The sequence below is a fragment of the Camponotus vicinus genome, unplaced genomic scaffold (assembly GCF_025532165.1).
Source record: "Camponotus vicinus isolate PSW18456_S1 unplaced genomic scaffold, iyCamVici1.0 SCAF_8, whole genome shotgun sequence".
NCBI classification, from domain to species: Eukaryota; Metazoa; Arthropoda; class Insecta; order Hymenoptera; family Formicidae; genus Camponotus; species Camponotus vicinus.
In genome coordinates, this window is record NW_028141980.1 from 12,272,259 (window position 1) to 12,292,735 (window position 20,477).

General features: G+C 37.0%; 1 protein-coding gene across 9 annotated transcripts in view; it reads left to right on the top strand.

Annotated features, from left to right (window-relative positions):
• Positions 1-20,477, top strand: part of LOC145975871 (uncharacterized) — a 322,438-nt gene that overhangs the window by 74,632 nt on the left and 227,329 nt on the right. For 8 of the 9 annotated variants that reach the window (XR_014440102.1, XM_083106611.1, XM_083106613.1 and 5 more), the window contains one exon: positions 9,838-9,979. The exons of the other annotated variant lie outside the window; for it this stretch is intronic. Coding sequence is in view for 7 of the 8 variants with exons in the window: in XM_083106611.1 (XP_082962737.1) it covers positions 9,838-9,979 (142 nt within the window). In the remaining variant the exon portion in view is untranslated. The remainder of the gene's footprint in view (positions 1-9,837; positions 9,980-20,477) is intronic. 9 annotated transcript variants of the gene reach the window in all.

The window sequence follows — 20,477 nt, forward strand, 5'->3', positions numbered from 1 at the left end:
TCTATTTATTAATAATCTTAAATTTTTGGGGAAAGCAATTATACATTCATAAAACTACTTCAAGAGAATTTACAATACATGAAAAGAATGTACGACTTTTTTTTTTCTCATCATTTTGATATCTTCTTGATTATGTCAACATTGCAAAATGCGTCGATGCACGCTGATGAGAAGCGTGCTGCCAGACAGCGGGAGATTGTTACCTGTCCTCGGGATAATGGAATAAATAAAGCAGGTCTTGGGGGGACGAGCCTGCTCGTTCCACGATCGTCTTTCTATTGTGTCGTTCTGACTTCGCAGGAATCGACTTCACCGGTCTATTACGTCTGTTCCGTTTCTCAAGATCGTTCGACAAGAACGCGAGGCTCTTCGACTTCCCATTCAAAATCTGTCGAACAGATAGGTAGATTAAACGGGCATTCAGTATTGGAGACTCGGCATCCCGTTTTTTATGAATGCACAATGAAAGTTGTAACGTGCGCTCGGTTAAATTGCCGGATCGCGAAGTGCATGGAACAATAAGATATTGAAAGCTTTGCAAGGGCCACTTCGTTATTATTTTAATTCTAAACAACAACTTTTTACAATGTTATAAAAGTTTCAAGGGAATCTATATATAAAAGCTTTGTTTGCTCACATTTTCTTTTTAATTAAAAAAGATATCTTTTCAAATTGATAAAATGTATAATTACAATAATATTTTATAACTGTATGTTTAAATAGTGATTATTTATTGCTTACATGAATTTTATATTTCGAAATAATATTATTTTCGTAATTTTTTATAATACACTGTAATCAAAGCAAATCAAATCACTATTTATAATTCTTTCAGATTTAACGAGAATTTCCTTCGCTCGTTTTTTCGCTCGATCCAAGTTTATGCGGCGTCTAAGGTATAATATATATAGAATAGAATACACGGGGGGAATACACAAAAACGCGCGATTGCGGTTCGCAGTCACCGGTCGCGTTCCGTAGTTTCGGTAGCAGCAAATCGATGGCCATTACTTTGATAGTCCAGTTTTTAGTTGGACTTCCCCTATCCAGAACTCTGCTCCGCCGGTTACCGGAGAACAATGGGTCACAAATCAACGACGATGGCTGCTAAATCTCGCGAGGTCCCGCGGCTACGGCTACGTAAGTCCTAACGATGCGTGGAATAGAAGAAGGCGAACATTTCGGGGCACCGTCTTTCTTTTCTCCCTGCGTTCATGTTCCGTCTCGTTCGTGAAAAAGGGTTTCGGAATTAACGCGCCGCAGTTACACCGTATCCATTATTTTCTTTGTAACCACGAGAACGGAAACCACGATCATCGTCAGCTTTTCTTCTCGCACAGAATCTAATCGCTGTACATTAGTTATATCATGGAATCAATCATACTTTTGTAAAGCAGTCGTTAAATCTTGTGTAATCTGCTCCGCAGGATTTTTAGAACATTATTTACGCTCGACGGTAAAAGTCATTTCACTCGTTTCTCCTATCTTTACATAAAATTGTATACCTCTTCTGCAAAGTAAAGTCATAGACAAAAGACGTCCATTAGGAATTTTTGCTGGTGTTGTGATTTTTTACGACTCACCTCATGGGTATCTTACTACCTCTAAACGTTTATCATCCCCCGATAAGCCGCTCCACCAGAACGCATCGGAGGCATCAAACGCATGAGCTGGAAAAACAGAAAAGACAGAAAAGACTTCTGGCATAAGACTTCTCTCTTAACGTACCTCTTTCAAGGTACTCGGCCATGATATCACATGAAGAGACCGTTGTGCCCCAGGGCTGCAAGTGGTTGCGAAGCAAGCGCGAAAGGTGGCTACCAACAAGAATAAAAGAGGAATGACGCGGGCAAAGAGCACGGTGCATTCCTGCCGATTATCGTTATCGTTGATACGTGTCTCGCTACCGGCGACTAGACTGTCTCAAATGCCTACTCGTAAGCGATGGAATATAGCACTGGGATATTACGGATACTCTCGTTCGGCACAGGTATACGTGGAAGAGAAAAAATGAGAAGAAAAAGGCAGCAGCCAGACGACGAGGATCAAGAGGAAGAAGAGGAGATGGAAGGAGTGAAAACCCCGAGGGCTGCTGCCGAGTCGATACTATCTGATAGTCTATTTATCTTTCGACGTGCTTCGGTTCACCCTTTGCTTAGTGTGTGCGCTGTGCGCATTACTTGACACCCTTTACTTCGTTCTCGCGTAACCATCTACGAGAATGTAATCGACCGACGCTGTTGATTCGAGCACGGCAAATTTTGTGTGCGACTCGAGTTTTTCCTGAATTTCCCAAACGGGCTATATATAACGAGGCAAGCACCGAGTTTTCCGTATTTTCAACGGTTCGTATTCTCATCATGTATTTAGTACTGTGTATTGTGATTGCCTGGTTCTGCACTTTTCATAACTGTTTTCTAAAAATTTTAAAAAATTTTTTTCAATCTGTATTTCAATTTATATTGAGTACATATTAAATGAGCAAGCTGATAGAAATGGACATGCTACTTGTTTAGAATCGTGGTTTGGAGAATCTAATTATATTCATAATCGGATTTAATTTGAAAATATAAAATTGTAGATTACATTTATTTTGTTCTCGTTATTAACAAACACTTTAAAACCAATTAGAGATAAAATTATGGTTGATATACCGTATATTTTCAGATCGTCATCGTTCTAAGTTGTATCGGTTGTACAATGAATGCAATCGATAAGGGGCAATCGATGCCGGAGTAGAATAGAAAGATACTCACGCGTTCGAAGACCGGACTTGATTGTATCGCGTTATGGGAGCATGGTTCGTCCAATGGATCGATATCGTGAGACTTAACGGATTTACGACCCATGTTATCTCTCAAAGGTACCGACGAGCACGCACCCGCGATCGCTAGGATGGGATCGTTTAACGATTTTGTTCCGGAATCTTACTTATCTATACTCAATGCCGACGATTGTTCGACATTTAGAAAATATGCCATAAATGACTTCGTTTTGATAATCGCTCTTTCTGAAAAATTTTTAGACGCCAAATATTGATACGAGAATAACAGTGTCTTTTATTGAGATCATATCGAATCAATAAATGTATTTGCATTCAATAGAATATGACACATTCTACATAAATACAGTGATACATAGAAAAGTTGAAAGAAAGGATTTACAGAAATATAAATACAAGTTTTCTGAATTTATTAGATTTGATGCCGACGCGCAATCTTTTATGAATATTAATTTATCAGAAAATTTTGGAGTGAGGATCGTTGAATTTCATTAGTCTCCTACTGTTTTAAAAACACATTTTTAATTGCATGCGGATAATGACACACGAATATTTTCTGTTATGAATCTTCTTTAAAAAATGATTATTTTAAAAAGATAGAGGAGACGCAAAATATTAAAATGACTTTTAAAACAGGATGCATCTAAAGTTCGATAGCTTCTTAAGCTTCTAGAGATTATGCTGTTGGTTTATCACTTGGAGTGTTATCGCACTTAGATGCGAAGGTACTGAACGGTATCGTCTTGTCGAGGTAGACGTGGAACATCGTTATTTTCTCGGAAAATACATCGTTATTTCTTCCTGTCGGTATACTTCGATGGATTCCATCGTGCAAATGCTAATCGCTGCTGGTTAATATCAAAGAAGTCGGAATGCGAATGGATTCGCGTCGCGATCTTGTTATTTATTTATCTTTACTTTTTTCTCGTGTTTTCGGATCGCTTATTTATTCAAAACTATTCTTTCGGGATTACGAAGTATCGTTATCGCACATCGATGAATCCTCGATGAATATTGCAACACTTTCGCCTCCTGAAAAATATTTCGCGTCGTGGAGCAAACTTTGATTTTAAATATGAGGTTAACAAATTATTTCGCAGTTGCAGTGGCAAAAATTACAACTGCAGTACTATCTTTTTTCAGACAACAAAACAAGAAAAAATACATAAGAAATAAAATATGTAAAATTTTAATTTGAACAATATTATTAAAAAATATTCGATTGTAAAATGAAATAATTATATTGTAATGAAAAAATATATTTTTAGGAATAGAATATATCGTTTGAACTGAAGCAGTTTCGATAAGATTATTCGTAAAAATACGACCTTCTGTAAATAAAAAAATATTACATTTATAAATTTATATGCTTCTCTCTCTCAAAAATTCATTTCAGTCACTTGCATCATAAACGAAGTAAACAATGATCCATACAAAAAACTGCTATAGGTGCCGTTACTCGTAATATCCATATGCCACGAATCGCGCATAAACATAGTACATAAAGATAGCAAATCGCCCTGCTGCAGATCCTCGTGTGCAATATCCTCTGCGTATCTTTTAGATACTGCGATCGAAAGTGCATTTTTGCCCACAGATGCAATCGGCGAATCAGGCATCATGCCGTGAGTTCGCATGTCTTTGCATAATCAGAATTGTTTATATCAGCTGCGACAAATATCGATTGTACGTGATGTTAAGAATATATTTAAGATGTATTTTATGCGATGGAATGTCAATAGTTTTTTATTAAAAATTGTACGTGCTTTTGAAATTTTATTGGAATATTTAAACCTTGATAATACATCTCTTTGATGTCAAATCAAGATAAAGAAAAAAAATACATTTGAATTATTTAAAAAAATTTACTATGCTCAATATGGATAAAATTTTCAATATTATTCAAATATAAGGTAGGTCGAAAAGTTGTAGACTATATCGACTTTGACTTTTATAACAAAAAAAAGCGTTGATCGCGGATAACAAATTTCAGGGCCGTGAAATCGGTTTCTCGAGTCTTCGTCTCGAGGATCGTTCATGCGTCGTTTGCCGATCATACGTTACGATCGATAATCTTAGGCGCTTTGCAGGAAATGACCGGTTAAGCAGATGCCCAAGGCAGATGGGCCGCAAGAGATCGAGAGGCTCCGTCGATCGATTTTATTCCCATTAAATAGTCAGATTTACGTGTCACGTGGCGCTCTATTGCTCGTGAAAATGGCAAGAATGTATCTCAATATATCTGTACACATCTTGCCCCCTCGCCAGTAGTTATGCTTCATTCCAAGATCGTGATTTGATCAGAAAGAACATCATTATTCGTGTCTGGATCACGAAAAAACAATCGAAATCTGAAATTTATGGATCAATTGTCAAATCAAACGATTATATAAACTGATATATATGTAATGATTCGCGGCAATCATCAATTGCATTGTTTTGATGAAAACATCCAAAGGCTTTTTACAGGACGCAACTATCTAAGGTCTATGCGGGAGATAATATATATCTATCATGTAGCAATCTGTTGACTTAACGATAGTGCGAAAATAGATAGTGAGCAAGAATATTCGTTAAATTGTCGAATTTATTTATTTTGCCTGGGCACTCTTCAAGTTTCTTTCGACGACGAAGATTCTTTTTCGTTCTTCTCAATTTTCTATTTTTGCCCCGCGAGTTCCAGTAAATTATAATCTAACAATAAATGAAATTTCTCAGCTATGTATATTTTATATGCGTTATAAGCATAATAACAAGTAATGAGCAAGTAAAGAGGGCAAAATGATAATACATCTGAATTAATCGTCTAAAAATTTCTAAATCTCATTCACACATTTTTATCAAATTAAGATGAGAAAATCGCTTCGAAATTTAAAGAATTTTCCAAATTGTTATGAAGTTGTTTACGTTTACATCTTAAACCTCTTACGTTGAAGATATTTGTGACTTTCTCCAAATCGTCTCGGAAATGTGAAAAGCGTTGTTTTCGGCAGTGCCCAACGCGCCGTACATTTTCGTTTCGCCCGCCTCATTGCTTGCGAGTAAGTTTCTCAAGTCTACCGTGAATTTTCATTCAGCGAGCGGCCGGCGCGGATTTTCGTGAGAACCGTCTCGAGAGGTTTGTATAACGGGATACACCTGTGGAAAACAGGGGGAACAGCCGGACAACCGCGACGCATTTACGGAGATTTAGAGCGAGCATAGTGGCGCGGTTTGCCTCATCTCAGCTCGGCGTCGGATATCGCCCGTTGCTTCTCCTCGGTCGTTTCTCCTCGGATCCCATCGAGGAGGATTCTGTAAAACTCGCGGAGACGAGCAAAAGGGATATATACGTGTAGTCGTGAAGATTATCTTCCATAGTCCGTGAATCTCCTCCGATCTTGCGTCGTCCCCATCGCCTTCTTTATCCCGTTTCTCCTTCCTTATTCGCGCTTTGCGCTCGCCTCGCAGATGCTACTTTTTTTCATCCTTCGCGTTATTAACTCCCACACTTATTTCACTGCGCCTTATACGAGGAGAATAGGAAAGTACCATGTTTCACCTTCGCTGAACGTCTTGGATATATTGGCGTTGAATGTAGGAGAACCAAACGAGACAAATGATCGATCGATGATTGTTATATAAGATATCATATCTTTAAAATTCAGTTTCCCACGGATATTTTAACATATGAATTAGCTTGAATGATTTAAAAAAATTATAATTCGATATGTTGCATATATACATAAATATATTTATATTTATATAAATATGTTACAAAAATCCTTTATCTTTATTTTATAATAAAATAAATTTAAATAATCAAAGAGCTTAAATATGTATAATTAAAAAACTAGCAAAGAAATTTCAATTGTTTTTGCCATTTAAAATAATAAAACTGAAAAATAAATAATTCAACTTTTGCATACGCTCGAAATAAATTGTGAAACTTTCATTTAATCTACGTTTTATCTACAAATTTAGCTTTGTAATTTAATCTAAATTTAGCTTTGTAATGTTAAATCCATTACTGGAAAGAGAGGATATTTAAATCGAAAAAAATCCGGATTTTCACTTTAATTTTCTCTATGAAAAGAGAATGTAATTGACAATTATATCTATATATTGCTCAGTAATTATAAATTGCTCGATTCATATATATATTCGGATGAAACATATCGTTGGCTTGAGGAGACGCTCGCGTCTTTAAGGTGCTCGAGGTGCTGATCCGAAGCTGGGACCAATAATTTAGACGGTTTCGGGGGATCGCGGCAATAATTTAACCCTCTAGGGAGGCCTAAACCGGCAGCTGCGCCACGACAGCAGGCACGGGGCGACGGTGTCGCGATAAACTCTCATAATTCACTTATGGAATATCCACAGCGTATCAGCGTCTCAGTTCCCGCTTGCTTCGCAATCGCACGCGCTTAAATGCCAAGGAAGTCTCTATTGAATACGAATGCGTGTTTCGTAATGTTTGTACATATACCATACACACGCGCAAGCATGCGATTATTCATACATAGGTATGCATTGTGCCAAGCTGTGCTTGGCGAGATCTACTGAAAGCAGGGGCGGTCTAAGGATCATATAGATCCGGAGGAAAAATAGGAACAATTATATATAAACATAATAACGTAATTTATTATAATAATAATAATTGAAAAAGATAATCACGTGATTTAATATTTTTAATTCCGTTCGATATTTTTAATATAAATGATTTTTAATATAATATAATTGATATTTTTAATATAAATGATGGATATTATGACTTTGTGCGTCTTACATATACAGATATTCTCGTTTTTTCTTTACAAAACTATATTTTAATATTTTAATTGAGATAATATAAAGTAATAAAAAAAGTAAATTGATTTGTTACGATTTAATTTACCTCTTCTGAGGGAAAAAGGCTACAAAATCAAAACTTTAGCATACACAACTTCAATTGCGAATATTCTACTGGTCCCCTTTTCGGAGCAGCCCTGGCAGAAATGAACGGCAGCCGTAAATTTCGGTACAATCTGCCGCGGGATAGGCGGATAATTAATTCTATGCAAAACAATGCCGCGTATGGATTGCGCGTAAACTTCAAAGACATCGCAAGAAAATTAAAAAATACGTCTGCACGCGGTGTAACTCATGTTAGGATTAATGGGATAATTGCGAATGTACGATGGAGAATTCAGTCACTGTCTGACTATGCCAAAGTGCGCCTCACGTTATTAGAATACATACGCGGTGAATAATAGCGCCTTGCAATCTTAAGAATTTAATGGAAAGAAATTCTCATATGATTTCACTTTTTTAATTTTTACAAGACAATAGGAAGAAATTTTATCTCTTTATAAAATTTTGTTATCAGAAAATATAAAAATTTATATGCATATAATTCTTCCTAGTGTTGTCCGTTTTTTAATTAAATATAATTTTGTAAGTGTATAAATATTTTTCATGTGCTCTTCTTGTTAATAATAAATATGCTTAAATAATTATCCCGAGAAAATTAATAGTTCGTGAACACGTGAATTTTTTCGGAGCAGCCCGAATATCATTGCTTTAATCCAATTATGAAGACAGTTGCGGCTGGATTATAATGATCCCTTGTGGGATCGGTGATACGTATCTCCTTCTCATTCCAAAACCGTTTCTACGTCGTGCAACGTGCAATCTGGCGACCAGTGATGACCGGTGACGGTGGCAATGGTATGGCGCTTGCACAATAGATTCGGTTTGATACATCGCCGTACGGCACCATTAATTTCGTGACCTCTTACCCCACAAGGACGCCCCGTACACAGTCTCGGCCGTTTAGATTGCTATTCTCCGTCAAACATCGTTCGCGTTAATAACTCACCCAAATAAATAATAGCATTTAACACCATATAATCTGAGAAGCTACCCGTCATTTACTTAGATTTCAGTATTATTTTAAGTGCAATTTGCATTTGCATCTCGCTCTCGAGAAAGCGAGAACGATTTTTTCGCCAGAGGGAAATAAAACGAGATGATTGTTTATCCTAAATGTTTCGATTTAAAATATTTGAAGCATTTTATTTTGTATACGTTTGTTATACAGATTCAATAAGAATTTATTATTTTACGCATATTTCTGACGTGTGTAATTTGCATTCATGTAAAATATCTCTCACATTTTAACAAATACTTCCCGTTTTTAATTGTAAACTCTATTTATTGAACAAATATAACTTCAATTATATTTTATAAAATTAATTATATTTTATAAAATTTTATAATTATATTTTCAACTATATTTTCAGGATTTTTATGGAAATTGCTTATAATGTTAAATAGAATTATATGCGACGTTATAAATATTGAAGCAAAATATTGTTTTAGGGCATCTTTATGTACATTATACTTTGGATTAATGGAAATTACTGTATATTATAAAATGTGTTGGGTCGATAGTGGAAAAATGCGGGTACAATAATGCGAAAAAGTCAAGCATGTTTAGACATACTTCAGGTAAGTCGCGACGCTCGTTTCAGTTGTCGTCAAATGACACGAATGTCGTCGAATGTTCTTGAGAAGAGACACACGTGATTTGACTTTGAAGTTATTCTACGCATGTTGAGAATTTCATGCGCGTACAAGTAGCCTGACATCGTTCATCGAAATGTTCCAGCAAACTACGATTATGTGATTGTAATACCATCTATTTTCTAAAGTGGCAATACGTAAAATAATTGACATTTTGCATTGGTATATTTACAAATTAAATAATATAATATATTTTTATATTAAATTATAATAAAATTAATACAAAAATATGAGATTGAATGTATATTTAAAAATGTTTACTGTGTCTTTTAAATTTTATTAATTTGATTCACACACCAATTTTTTAAAGATATTTAATCAAGTATGTATATTTTTTAATTCCAAGTTCGACTTTTCCTTGCTCAAGTGCTCGGTCAGAAAAGTTTATCCATTATCACAAATGTTTTAATTATCGCACAGCACAATAATAATCACAGCAGTATAGTTCACTTTCGACAAGGTGTTTACAAATCAGGCACACGATCAATGTTAATATTCATTCGTTTCAGGAACAATGCCAACGTCGTCGTCCCGCCCACCGTATCAGCCGTGTCGAAGAAAGAGCCACACGAAAACATCGCCCGGATAGCGAAGCGGTACCTCGACGATAACATGCAGCAGGCGTGGATCAATCCTCGTCTAATATCGATGGTGAGTGAATATAAATGCAATGATTATGCGCCGGTCGCACACGTGCGTCGATCCGTACCCATTATACTCGACTGCGCTAGGGGGTTACGCGCGCGTACTTTCCGAGCTGGCCAGCAAATTAGTTTGCGGCGGACTTCAACATTGGGAAAGTTTCGTGATTAATTTATTGGGCGGGAATTCGCGCACACACTACATCCTTGCCGTTACACGGAAATCGAAACGCGGCGAGTTTCTAACTCGCCCGGACTATTTCTGCGATTTCTGGGAGCCCGGACTGTGCGGCGCGATATATATCGTGGGAGGTCTCCTGGAGTATCAACGACAGTGTCCGGATTTTCAGGGCGGAGGGAAATGTCCTTACGATGTCACGCGACTCATCCTTTAGACCTGGAATACGACTGCGGTAAGCGGCCGACAAGTTTTCACGGCATTTCGAAACAAGAGATTCAGTAGCAAGCGCCTTTTCGATTTTTGCATCGCAAATAATAGTAGATATTTGACACACCTCGTTTGGAATTACATTCAAAATTTTAAATAAACAAGTGTACAAGGTCTGATTTATTGGATGACTAGCTATAAGCGGAGAACGATTATATTAGAATATCTTAAGACTCGGATTGCAGTTAGCTTGGAATAAAACGAGATCGTTTTGTTAGCGAATGTATGTTCAACATGCCTTACGTCAACAACGATAGGTATGTTAGGTTTCGAGTACTTATATTTTTCATAAAAGAAAAAGTGTCTCGATTAACAATCTAGAGTTTGCGTTACGGTTTTCGATGCATAAATATTGAACGAATCTTATGTTCCATTACGATGGACAAGTAGTTTGGTCGCTGTTGCTGACATTTCGAATATTGCAGAAATAAATCACACGAGCGCAACGCTCGATCGAGTGTCTCATTAGAGTTGCAACCGAGCCACTCAAACGTTCGCATGGTTTTGAATCCAAAGCTGGCTCGCAATCAGCACGCGACCTAGATATGCTTTTCGCGAAATGTAAACTTCACAATGGCAAAATAAAGTAACTGTAAATCAGGCGATCTAATTATCATTAAAGCTCTTTTTCTTTCAGTATCTTGTTTTTCAGTACCTTGTTTTGTTTGAGTGATATCTCATCATGAGATTTTCAACAAGCGTACAGCGAGCGAATGATGAAAGGATTGTATATTAATCAAATTTTTTTATTCCTATTACTTCATATTTTCCATTTGCTTCTTCATAAAATTTTTATACATATGCAGTGCGCAGTCCAACTTATGTATGAAGTATAAATTAGAGATGATATAGAAGCATAAAAATATGTGTATATATGATTTAAATAATTTATATATACATATTGTATGAATTTCTTATATGGAATGAGTACATATATATAAACGTTCCAAGAAAATTCATACAATTTAATAAAAGAAAACTTATCAAAAACATCTTTATTGAAACATTTATTTGCCATTTATTGATCAGCATAAATGCTTATTGAATTGGAAACTAATGTTTATTATATTAGAAATTAATTAATGATTGTTTAATCGAGTATAAGAATATTATTATATAATATTGTGCAAATAGTTATTTAATTTTTTTCAGAATATCAATAATGAAATGGTCAATATAGGTGATTTTTTTAGCTTCGTTTATCTCTGCACTTCCGTGTAAATTTGGGGGAAAGGGGAAAAAATTATACTTTATATAAGGTGATCGGTTATGTTGTCGGCGACTTGATGCAGCGGTCATAGGACAGGTAGAACGAGCGGATAGGTCATTAAGCGAGCCAATAACAAACTCGTGATCCGCATAACCCTTCGTTACGTTCGCGGGTGCTATTAGCCCGTGCAAGGCGGCAATCATTGCCGGCAGGTAGGACTCGTTTTGTAACGCGCCGAGGCAGGTCCCGGTCGCGAACTCATTATTTTCACTCCCTCCCGCCCATCCTTCCCATCTCGCGTACTTTCCTTTCGCGGATCTGCTCGTCGATGCTCCTTCGCGGCGCCTTCTCCGGTCTCTTTTTGCCACGTAGTAGCAACCTTATGTAATGTCTCAGTTGCGTGTCTCCCCGAGCGCAGCTTGTTGCGTTGATGACTCGGCTCTGCGTGCACACCTGTATGCAATAGCACGCGACGAGCCTTTGGAAAAACATGAGGCGCAGCAATGCGCATTATCACGGTATAACGAATCAGGAATCTTGCAAGTCAGGTCCCAAATGCAAACATTCAACTCGGATTTTAAAGATCTGCATTAAAAAGAAATATTGATATCATTGCTTTTTTTCAGGAAAATGAAGTAGAACCTTATTTAAATCAAGTTTGCAAAATTTTTTTTACATTTCTTTAATTAAATAAATAATGAAAAGATAATGGAAAGTTATTAAATGTATGAAGACACTTGAAGAAGTAACGTCTTTTAAAATATTTGGTAATTTTCGATTGACATTGAAATGTACATAAAGTATCATGTACTTACGATGCTAAACATGATCGAGTATGCTTCACGCGATGTTCCAATCAATAATAATGGACGGATTTAAAATTAAGCATCGCGAGAAGATTCTCCGACTGTTTCTTTCTTGTATACTTGTTTTCCGGCTCCGATATCGATATTAGTGCGCGTATTCATCGGGATTGCGAAGATTTACGATCGTTCCGTATTACTTATGCCCGGCGGCTTTATTAACATGATTGGTCGCTCCGAGGATAGATCGCTGCGCTTGCAACCGGATCTCGCTCTCCGGTTAGGAGCTCGATATCTCGATCTCCTTGTCGGTGCGATGGCTCGTTCCAAGCTTGAAAGAAGTCGTTCGTTCGATGCCACGTAGTTACCGGCGCTTCGTCTCAAGAGCCAACGACACTATTTGTAATTTGTTACGAGGGTTGCCTCGTTATAGTCGGCTCTAAATCCTTACGATCTTGCTGTCGCTGCCCATGGCGACGGGGGACCCGCCCTCTCGCTAAGTACCGAGCCTTCGAGCGTAATCCAAACCTCGGTCTTAATGAATTTTCTGATTTAATAAGAGAGCGCGTGTGTGTGAATGTTCGCAGCCGACAACGAATATCGGAATGTTACTAGTTACAATGATTGAAGAGAAGTCGCCAAAATTTGCATACGCAAAACATGCATTTATCAGCTTGTGATCTCACTTCGATAATGTCTCCTTTAAGTACATGTATTAAAATTTTTAGCGAACAATTTATGTTTATCGATTTAAAACGAAATAGCATCAAACTAATTTTTACATACAGATTTTGTTATCAAGAGCATGAGCACTGTCTTGTTTTTCAAACGATTTTATTTCAGATGGTTGAATCTTTTTCACATTATAAATCGCAAACGCTAAATGTATCTCAATGTATAAGTACGCGATTGGTGATGAAAATTAATTAAGGAACAACTCGAGCACGCGTCTCATTTCTCGACTCATCTCAGCTGTTTAATAATCTCGAAAATTTTGACAGAGAGCTCTGCGTATTCGCGTGCACCGACGTGTCTTTATATATGCGCTTAGTACAGAATAACTGCTTGGCATCTCGCCCGATGATTCTCTCGAGTGCCCTGCATTCGCCGTCTCTAATAACAATAATAATAAGAAGGGACGGAGGGCCGTTTTAATCAGAGGGTTTGCCCACCGACGTGATTAACTTAAAGGGCCGAGGAAGAGGGCGAGGAAAAGGGCGGATACCGCTGTCATTTCAGGTGTTTATCATATCAGTGAGGGGTTGCGCTCTGTCATCTTGATTGGGGGATAGGGTGAAATCTTGGATTTTGCATGTATCTTTGTTCGTTGTTTCTTCCTGTACATTTTCCTGCCAGCGTCTTTTCTCGCTTTCATCTGTGTTTTATTATTAACTATTCGAGCGTGGAAATCTTTTGTTTTGTAAACCGTACGGGAATGACTCGAGTATTATGCAATGTTAATTCGTCGCCACCAGCTTTGTCAAGATAAATAGAAATGACATGAAAAGAGAGAAATAAGTGAATAATGCCTCTTGTTTAAAACAAAGAATAGACAGTCTAAGAACAGATATTTTACATTTAATTGCAGTTGAGATCATTTTTCGTGTTTATTTTTTCTATCATTTTGTTATTAAAAAAATCATTTATCAGAAAAATAAAGTAGCTCACGAGAATGATAAATGTCATGCGTATTTTCCAAGTCTAAGTATTTTCGTTCTGTTATAAATATCAGTTTTTAAGGAGGATATAGCCTTGCCGCGAGAAGCAGGAAGAACGGAAAATGCGTAACCGTGCCCAACTGACAACGCCACTCTTCCTTTTGGTGCTGATGTCATGTCTGCGGAATTCCAGAAGAAGCCTCTCTTATTTCTCTCCCCAGTTTCCCTGCTCTCGCTGATCTTACGTCTCACGCTTTACTCCGATGCTCTAATTAACAGGATTTTCCCGCAGGTCTTTAAAAGAGCGCGCTCTGGCAAGTAACAGTACGATATCGAATACCATAAAATGATTCGATTATCGAGACGACTTACAAAATTAGATTTGTAATACATTTTTTAACGAAAAACATTATGCAATTTCTTTATCTGTGTGTCACTTATAAAAATTATTATATAAATTTAATGAAAAATCTGATTTGTTATTCTCTTCTTGATTGTAATTTACTAAAATTGATAACAAGACAATTAGATTGTAAAAATCTCTCTGTTATTCAATTGAGATTAGAAACATTATTTTTAACACTATTTTGAATTGTGAAAAATTTGTGACAAGAAAAAAATATTAGTGATCGAAGTTGTATGTGCACAAATATTTCCTGTATTATCAATGTACAATTATACCGCTCTTCACACCCGGCATTTTTTACATCAAGTAGCGCCGGTTAACCCCGACGAAGCGGAAAAAACTGGTTACTTTCGAATCGGAATCTTCGTTGTCTCCGAGGGATTATTTCGCGACGAGACTACTCGAGTGATATCGAGAGTGTCAATACTTTCGTCGTCACGGGATTACTCGTCAAAGAATTTTTCACACGGACGGTGAGGCTCCCATCGCGATATCGATGGCATTTTTGTAAAAGTCATGAGACGGCTACGCTTGTGTTTTATTCCCGGATCAACGATGTCGCAAAGCGAGTGCGAATGTATCGGGTACTTTATTCGCGCCCCAGGAGAATTTAAAGACGCCGTTATATATCGCGGTAGCTTCGTCCTTCGCGAGCAAAATTATATTTTCTCGATAATTCTGAAATGGAGAGCTGATTTCACTTCTCGAGAAAAGTGTAGAGAGGAAGATAGGAATATATAAGATAGAAATTTAAAACAATAAAGTATGATTTTGTTTCAGATTAGTTGAAAGCGTATATAATGGGGGAATCTCATATTCTCTTATTTTCTACTCTAATAAATAGAAATTTAAAAACAGTAAAGTATGATTTTATTTTAGACTAGTTAAAAGCAGTATATAATTGGGGAATCTCATATTCTTATTTTCTACTCTAAGTGATCCTGAAATTATTTGAAATTTATTTCTCGCGAGATTAAGGCGGAAATACTACTTGGTAGGTCAAAGTTTATTGAAGACGTTAGCGTGGCGTTGAGAACAGTGAAGATAAGCGTGACGGCAGATAGGAGGTTGCTTTAATATTCGGCTTTGTTCGCTTCATTAGCGCGGCACAAAAGTGGCTTAAAATAATTGAGTCTACCCTGGGCATAATAGCCATTCTGATGTCCCATTGTTGCCGGGCCTCGGACTTGTGATTCGTGGCATTATCAATGGGTGCTTATTTTCTCATTGTACCCGCGCCTATTGTTTTTGTTTAATTTTTCAACCCTATATACTTTCGGTCCCCTTTTCCATCATTGTTGTCATTCGCGCATCCGGCTACGATCGCTGCGCGTTGGTAACGAAAAATTGATTTATCGTCGGATAACCGCACGCGTCTTAAAGTTTTTGCGCCGGCGAGCATTTTTGCCGCTTTGCCGGCGAGGAATGATTTATCATCGAAAATTTCTTTATCATTCTTCTTGCTGATCTAGCCGGTACAACGTCTTTAATTTTCAACCGTGGACCGAACGAACGGATTCGTAAAAAGCCGATGGTAACGGGACGATTATACCCTCCTGGGATATTGCCAGGGGTATTTCTTTAACCGCGACTTCGGAGCCGATTTTTCTTTAACGAAAATTTAACTAGATGCTTCGTATCTGTTTTTTATCTTCTACATATCTTGATGATATTGTCTCCGAATCAAATTTGTGGAATTAAAATTAAAATTTTGTTAAATAATTTTCTCAAACTTTAATTAATAATAAAGCAGATTTTATTTTTACGACTCTCGACATAAACTGTATCACAAATTACAGTCTAATGTCAAGTAAAATTAGCGTTGGCATCTTCGCTGGCTTTTTCTATTTCTTATGCCTCCTCTTTTTGTTCCGCCAGAAAGACGCAATGATACGCATTCTTACGCTCAAGCTGTGCAGGTCACGCGCGCGCCCCGAGTTCACCGTCCCCGGCGCAATGCTCTGTCTGTGTTTAATTGAATTTTTAACGCGAACGTTTCATTTCGTCGTCGTAAATGAAGACAAAGGTCGCGCTTTTTTAATTATCACATTTTACGAAACGAGATAGACCCAGCCGGAGGCATATCACTGACGTTTCTTGTCCGCGGGAGCGTTTCAAGGGCTGTTAGTGGGTAGTGGAGAAAGTGTACTGGCCGAAATAGCGCATTCATGAATTCGCACTCATAACGAAAGGCAGAAATTGTACTCTGAGGCATTTTTTCCCCGCAAGATTGTGATGAGCGTAGATTTATTTTTCTTTTTTATTAAAATAAATACAAAAATATAGAACGAAAATAAGAAAGATTTATGTTGAAGATTAAAAGAAAGAGATATAGTTTTATTTCATTATGTTAGTGTTACACACATGTCATTGTAGAATAAAAGATTTATCTTACTCATATATATAAAAATAATTAACATGAGATCCTAAATGTAACCATTATCAATAGTAATAAAACATCAAGATTATATTTTTTTCTCAATATAAAATATAAATTATTTTTAAAAAGAATTTTTATCTCTCAATTTCATTGATGTGTAATTTTTAGAAACTTTGTTTCTCGTCGTATGTATCACTATCAATATTTTTTCTCTGGCTTTTCCGATAATATCCGGCAGAAATCATCGACTTTATGGTAAATTGACTAAATTCTTATTTTTTTCGGCCTTTTTCCGCTTCTTCATTCTTACTTTATTTCTTCCCGCCTATTATCCTTGCGCCCTTCTTTTATCCTTTCATTTATCGTACATCGTAAACCTTCGCACACAAAGTATTATAGTCTATTTTTATATCCTATATACTATAAGTAGACGTCTCGTTTTTTTCATTATCAATTCAACACCGATAATAAAATATCATCGAGATTATGTTAGTTTCAATCTCTCTGCCGCGGTGTTGTATCAAAAAACGAAGTTGCTTGCGATAACCAGAAAGAGCGACAAGTAATCAATAAAACTTTAGATTGATCTTGTACAATTAGTGTCTAAGAGCATACGTCTCTGAAATTCGCGTTGACGTTGTTTTCGTAGCTGTACGCCGCAGAGCTGCGGCCCGTTGACAGCTTCTGGATTTTGGAGTAATTAATAACGAGAAGTCGTGCGCATACGACTAGGGTGTAAACTTACTCCCTCACGGCTCTTCAATCCCTTTTCGTGACGGACGGCAATGTAAATGAAACACGGGTGCGAGACATTTTCTTATGACTCCGCGCACAGTATATATTCATATCGTTTTAATAAATAATAAATTTAATATTTATTTTAGAGAGAGAGAGAAGGAGAAAAATAGAGAGTACGGTATAGTTTCATCTTTTTTACGTTGTTTAAAACATTATACATATTATATGTTTATATTATTTGCATTGATTTTAGGATTGTAGTAAGAGAAGCAAAAACTCTTAAATATTTCCATATTTTCAATTAATATTAAATTAAATTAAATATAATAATTACATAATTTTGTTAAATATTATAGTATTATATTAAATGTAATATTAATAATTTAAGTGAAATATATTTTCATATTTTTTAATTCAATATTTAAATATTAGATTGTTAAAAACTTTTTATAAAAAATAATAATTTTTATGATTAATATTTTGCTGTCAGAAACTATTTGAATGATGAAACATTCTGATAATTAAAACGATTGCTAAAAAATTTGAACTTAACGTTTGCGACAATGATCGATTTGTAAAAGAACGCGACAGGAGAGCACAGGATTACAAGGTGGTGACATGATTAATATAATCCGTGTCCCGAGGCGGGCTCTAATTCGTTCAACGACCGATTGACTCTCGACACGCTTGCCATAATCCCGACGCTATCGGCGACCCCTCGAGAAATTGCGTAGAGAAATTCTTGGTCCCCCTTTCGCAATCCGACGAATCACATCGGAAAATCAATCGAAATGATTCCGCAGTCGCTCCGTCGCGGAAATACGCGGCCATGTTGCTATTATTCATCGGCGTCATACATGCAATACCAGCATAATGTTGCGGATATAACTGTGGAGAGTGTATGGTTATATTGCTCGATGAGAGAAAGAGAAAAAAAGAGAGAGAGAGAGAGCAAAGGAGAGCAAGGGAGAGGAGGAGGAGGAGGAAAGACACCGCGTGCACGCTCTAGTAGCAAGTTTGCGCGTGAAGGTATAAGGGTAACATTGTGGAACGAGGGATACGGTCCGCAAATCCCCCATAATCCTCTCCTCAATGCGCAACGCAGCATCTTATGATACCAACCTCCAAGCTCCTAGTGATCTCGGTTTAATATTTATAAACCGGATATATGGCGCGGCGCATACCTGCGCATCTCACGTATATACGCTAGAACGAATGGTGCACTTGCCGCTAGAGATTGACTCCATCTTGCCCTACGTTTTTCTAACGACGTCGTTGAGACCCTTAGCTGGCGCGATAAGATTTATAAGTTGTCGATATCGTTCCTCTGCCTTATTTTTTACGAGATTTTTTTCTAAATTTATTTTGTAATCTCGTAGTTTTTATAATCGTAGGAAATTGCATCTTGCTTATGTTTTATATTTATTGATATTAATTATCAAACTAGTATATGATATTAATTTTCAAACTTTCTAAAAGAGATATCGACGCATGTTGTTCGAATCACAAAGAAATTGACGTGAAAGTCGCGATTGATCGACTATGAAATTAATGTTATACATTTGCGAATGGGAATACGAGAGATTCGAAAACGCAGGAGCTTGCGTCGTACTTTATGGTGACTTCAAGAAACGAATTCCCGATTTTGCTCTCGCGTAAGATTTCGTGCAATGTCAACGACATCGGTCGCACCCCCAGAAAGATTCGGGTCATTTGGTAAAGTGCTACTTTGTGTCACATAAAAAAAACGTCGGCGTCCCTCACCGTCAGGCAGTTACTTCCCAGTCAGCGTTTTCCAATGGCCAAAACCTTCGTCCCTCGCGATTTTGGCGGTAGAGAAGAAGGGTGGAGAAGAATGGTTCGGAATAGTGTCTCTGATTTTGAGATCTGCGATGCTCTTTGTGAGAATACGCTTGTCGAAAGAACGTATAAACATAATAAATGTACATTATAAATGTACTTATAATCAATTCTCTTAAATAACTACCTATTATAATTTAAAGTTTACTTTATAAAATAACATTGGACAATTATAATAGAACATTAGCGTCGATTAAAAATTATATATTTCCATGACAATGAAATTCCCTTTGGATATTCTTACTAGTAAAATCACTTGCAACTCGGTTGGCATTATAATCGCGAAATCACGCGATACAGTGCGAGAATGGATCGCTGTCCCAACCATCGGCTTCGCAAAATTCCCGCGGGAACTTTTCCAGAATTTCCCGTCGCACAATCGTAACGACACGCCGAGGCTGGTAGAGGGAAACAGGGAGAAAGAGATGAGGGAGGAGACGCGGAAAAAACCGTGTGGCAGCTTAATCGCTTCGGAAATGCATAGTGCGTTGTCGGAGCAATAAGTTATCCGTGGCAAGAGAAAAGATTGAGCAGGGGATTTCTGCGGGGGTGAATCGAGAATGAGAGAGAGGGGGGATAGAGGGAAGCACGACGTGGAGCGCCGTTAATTTATGGACTTATTTTTCCCGGCATGCGGCCGCAATTAATCCTGCCCTTTAATTGCTCCGCAACGCGGCTCGCGGAAAGATCTTTCGAACTGATTAATCGGATTCGGTCATAGTTGTCGCCAGGCAATCTTGCCGTTGACGGAAGATGATTCCGTTGAGTGAGACGATAGGTAACAGATTATCGTAGAGATCCCGAAAGTCTCTAATTAAAAAATTTTTTAGTCTATTTCTAAAAATTTTATATATAATCTAAAAATCTAAAAATAATATCTAAAAATCTTATATATCAATTATATGCAATAATAAAATTTAACAAAAATTCCGCAATATTATTCGAAATTAAATATCTTAGATAAGAACTACAAAATTTGCTCATATTCTTGTAGCAATACTCGAA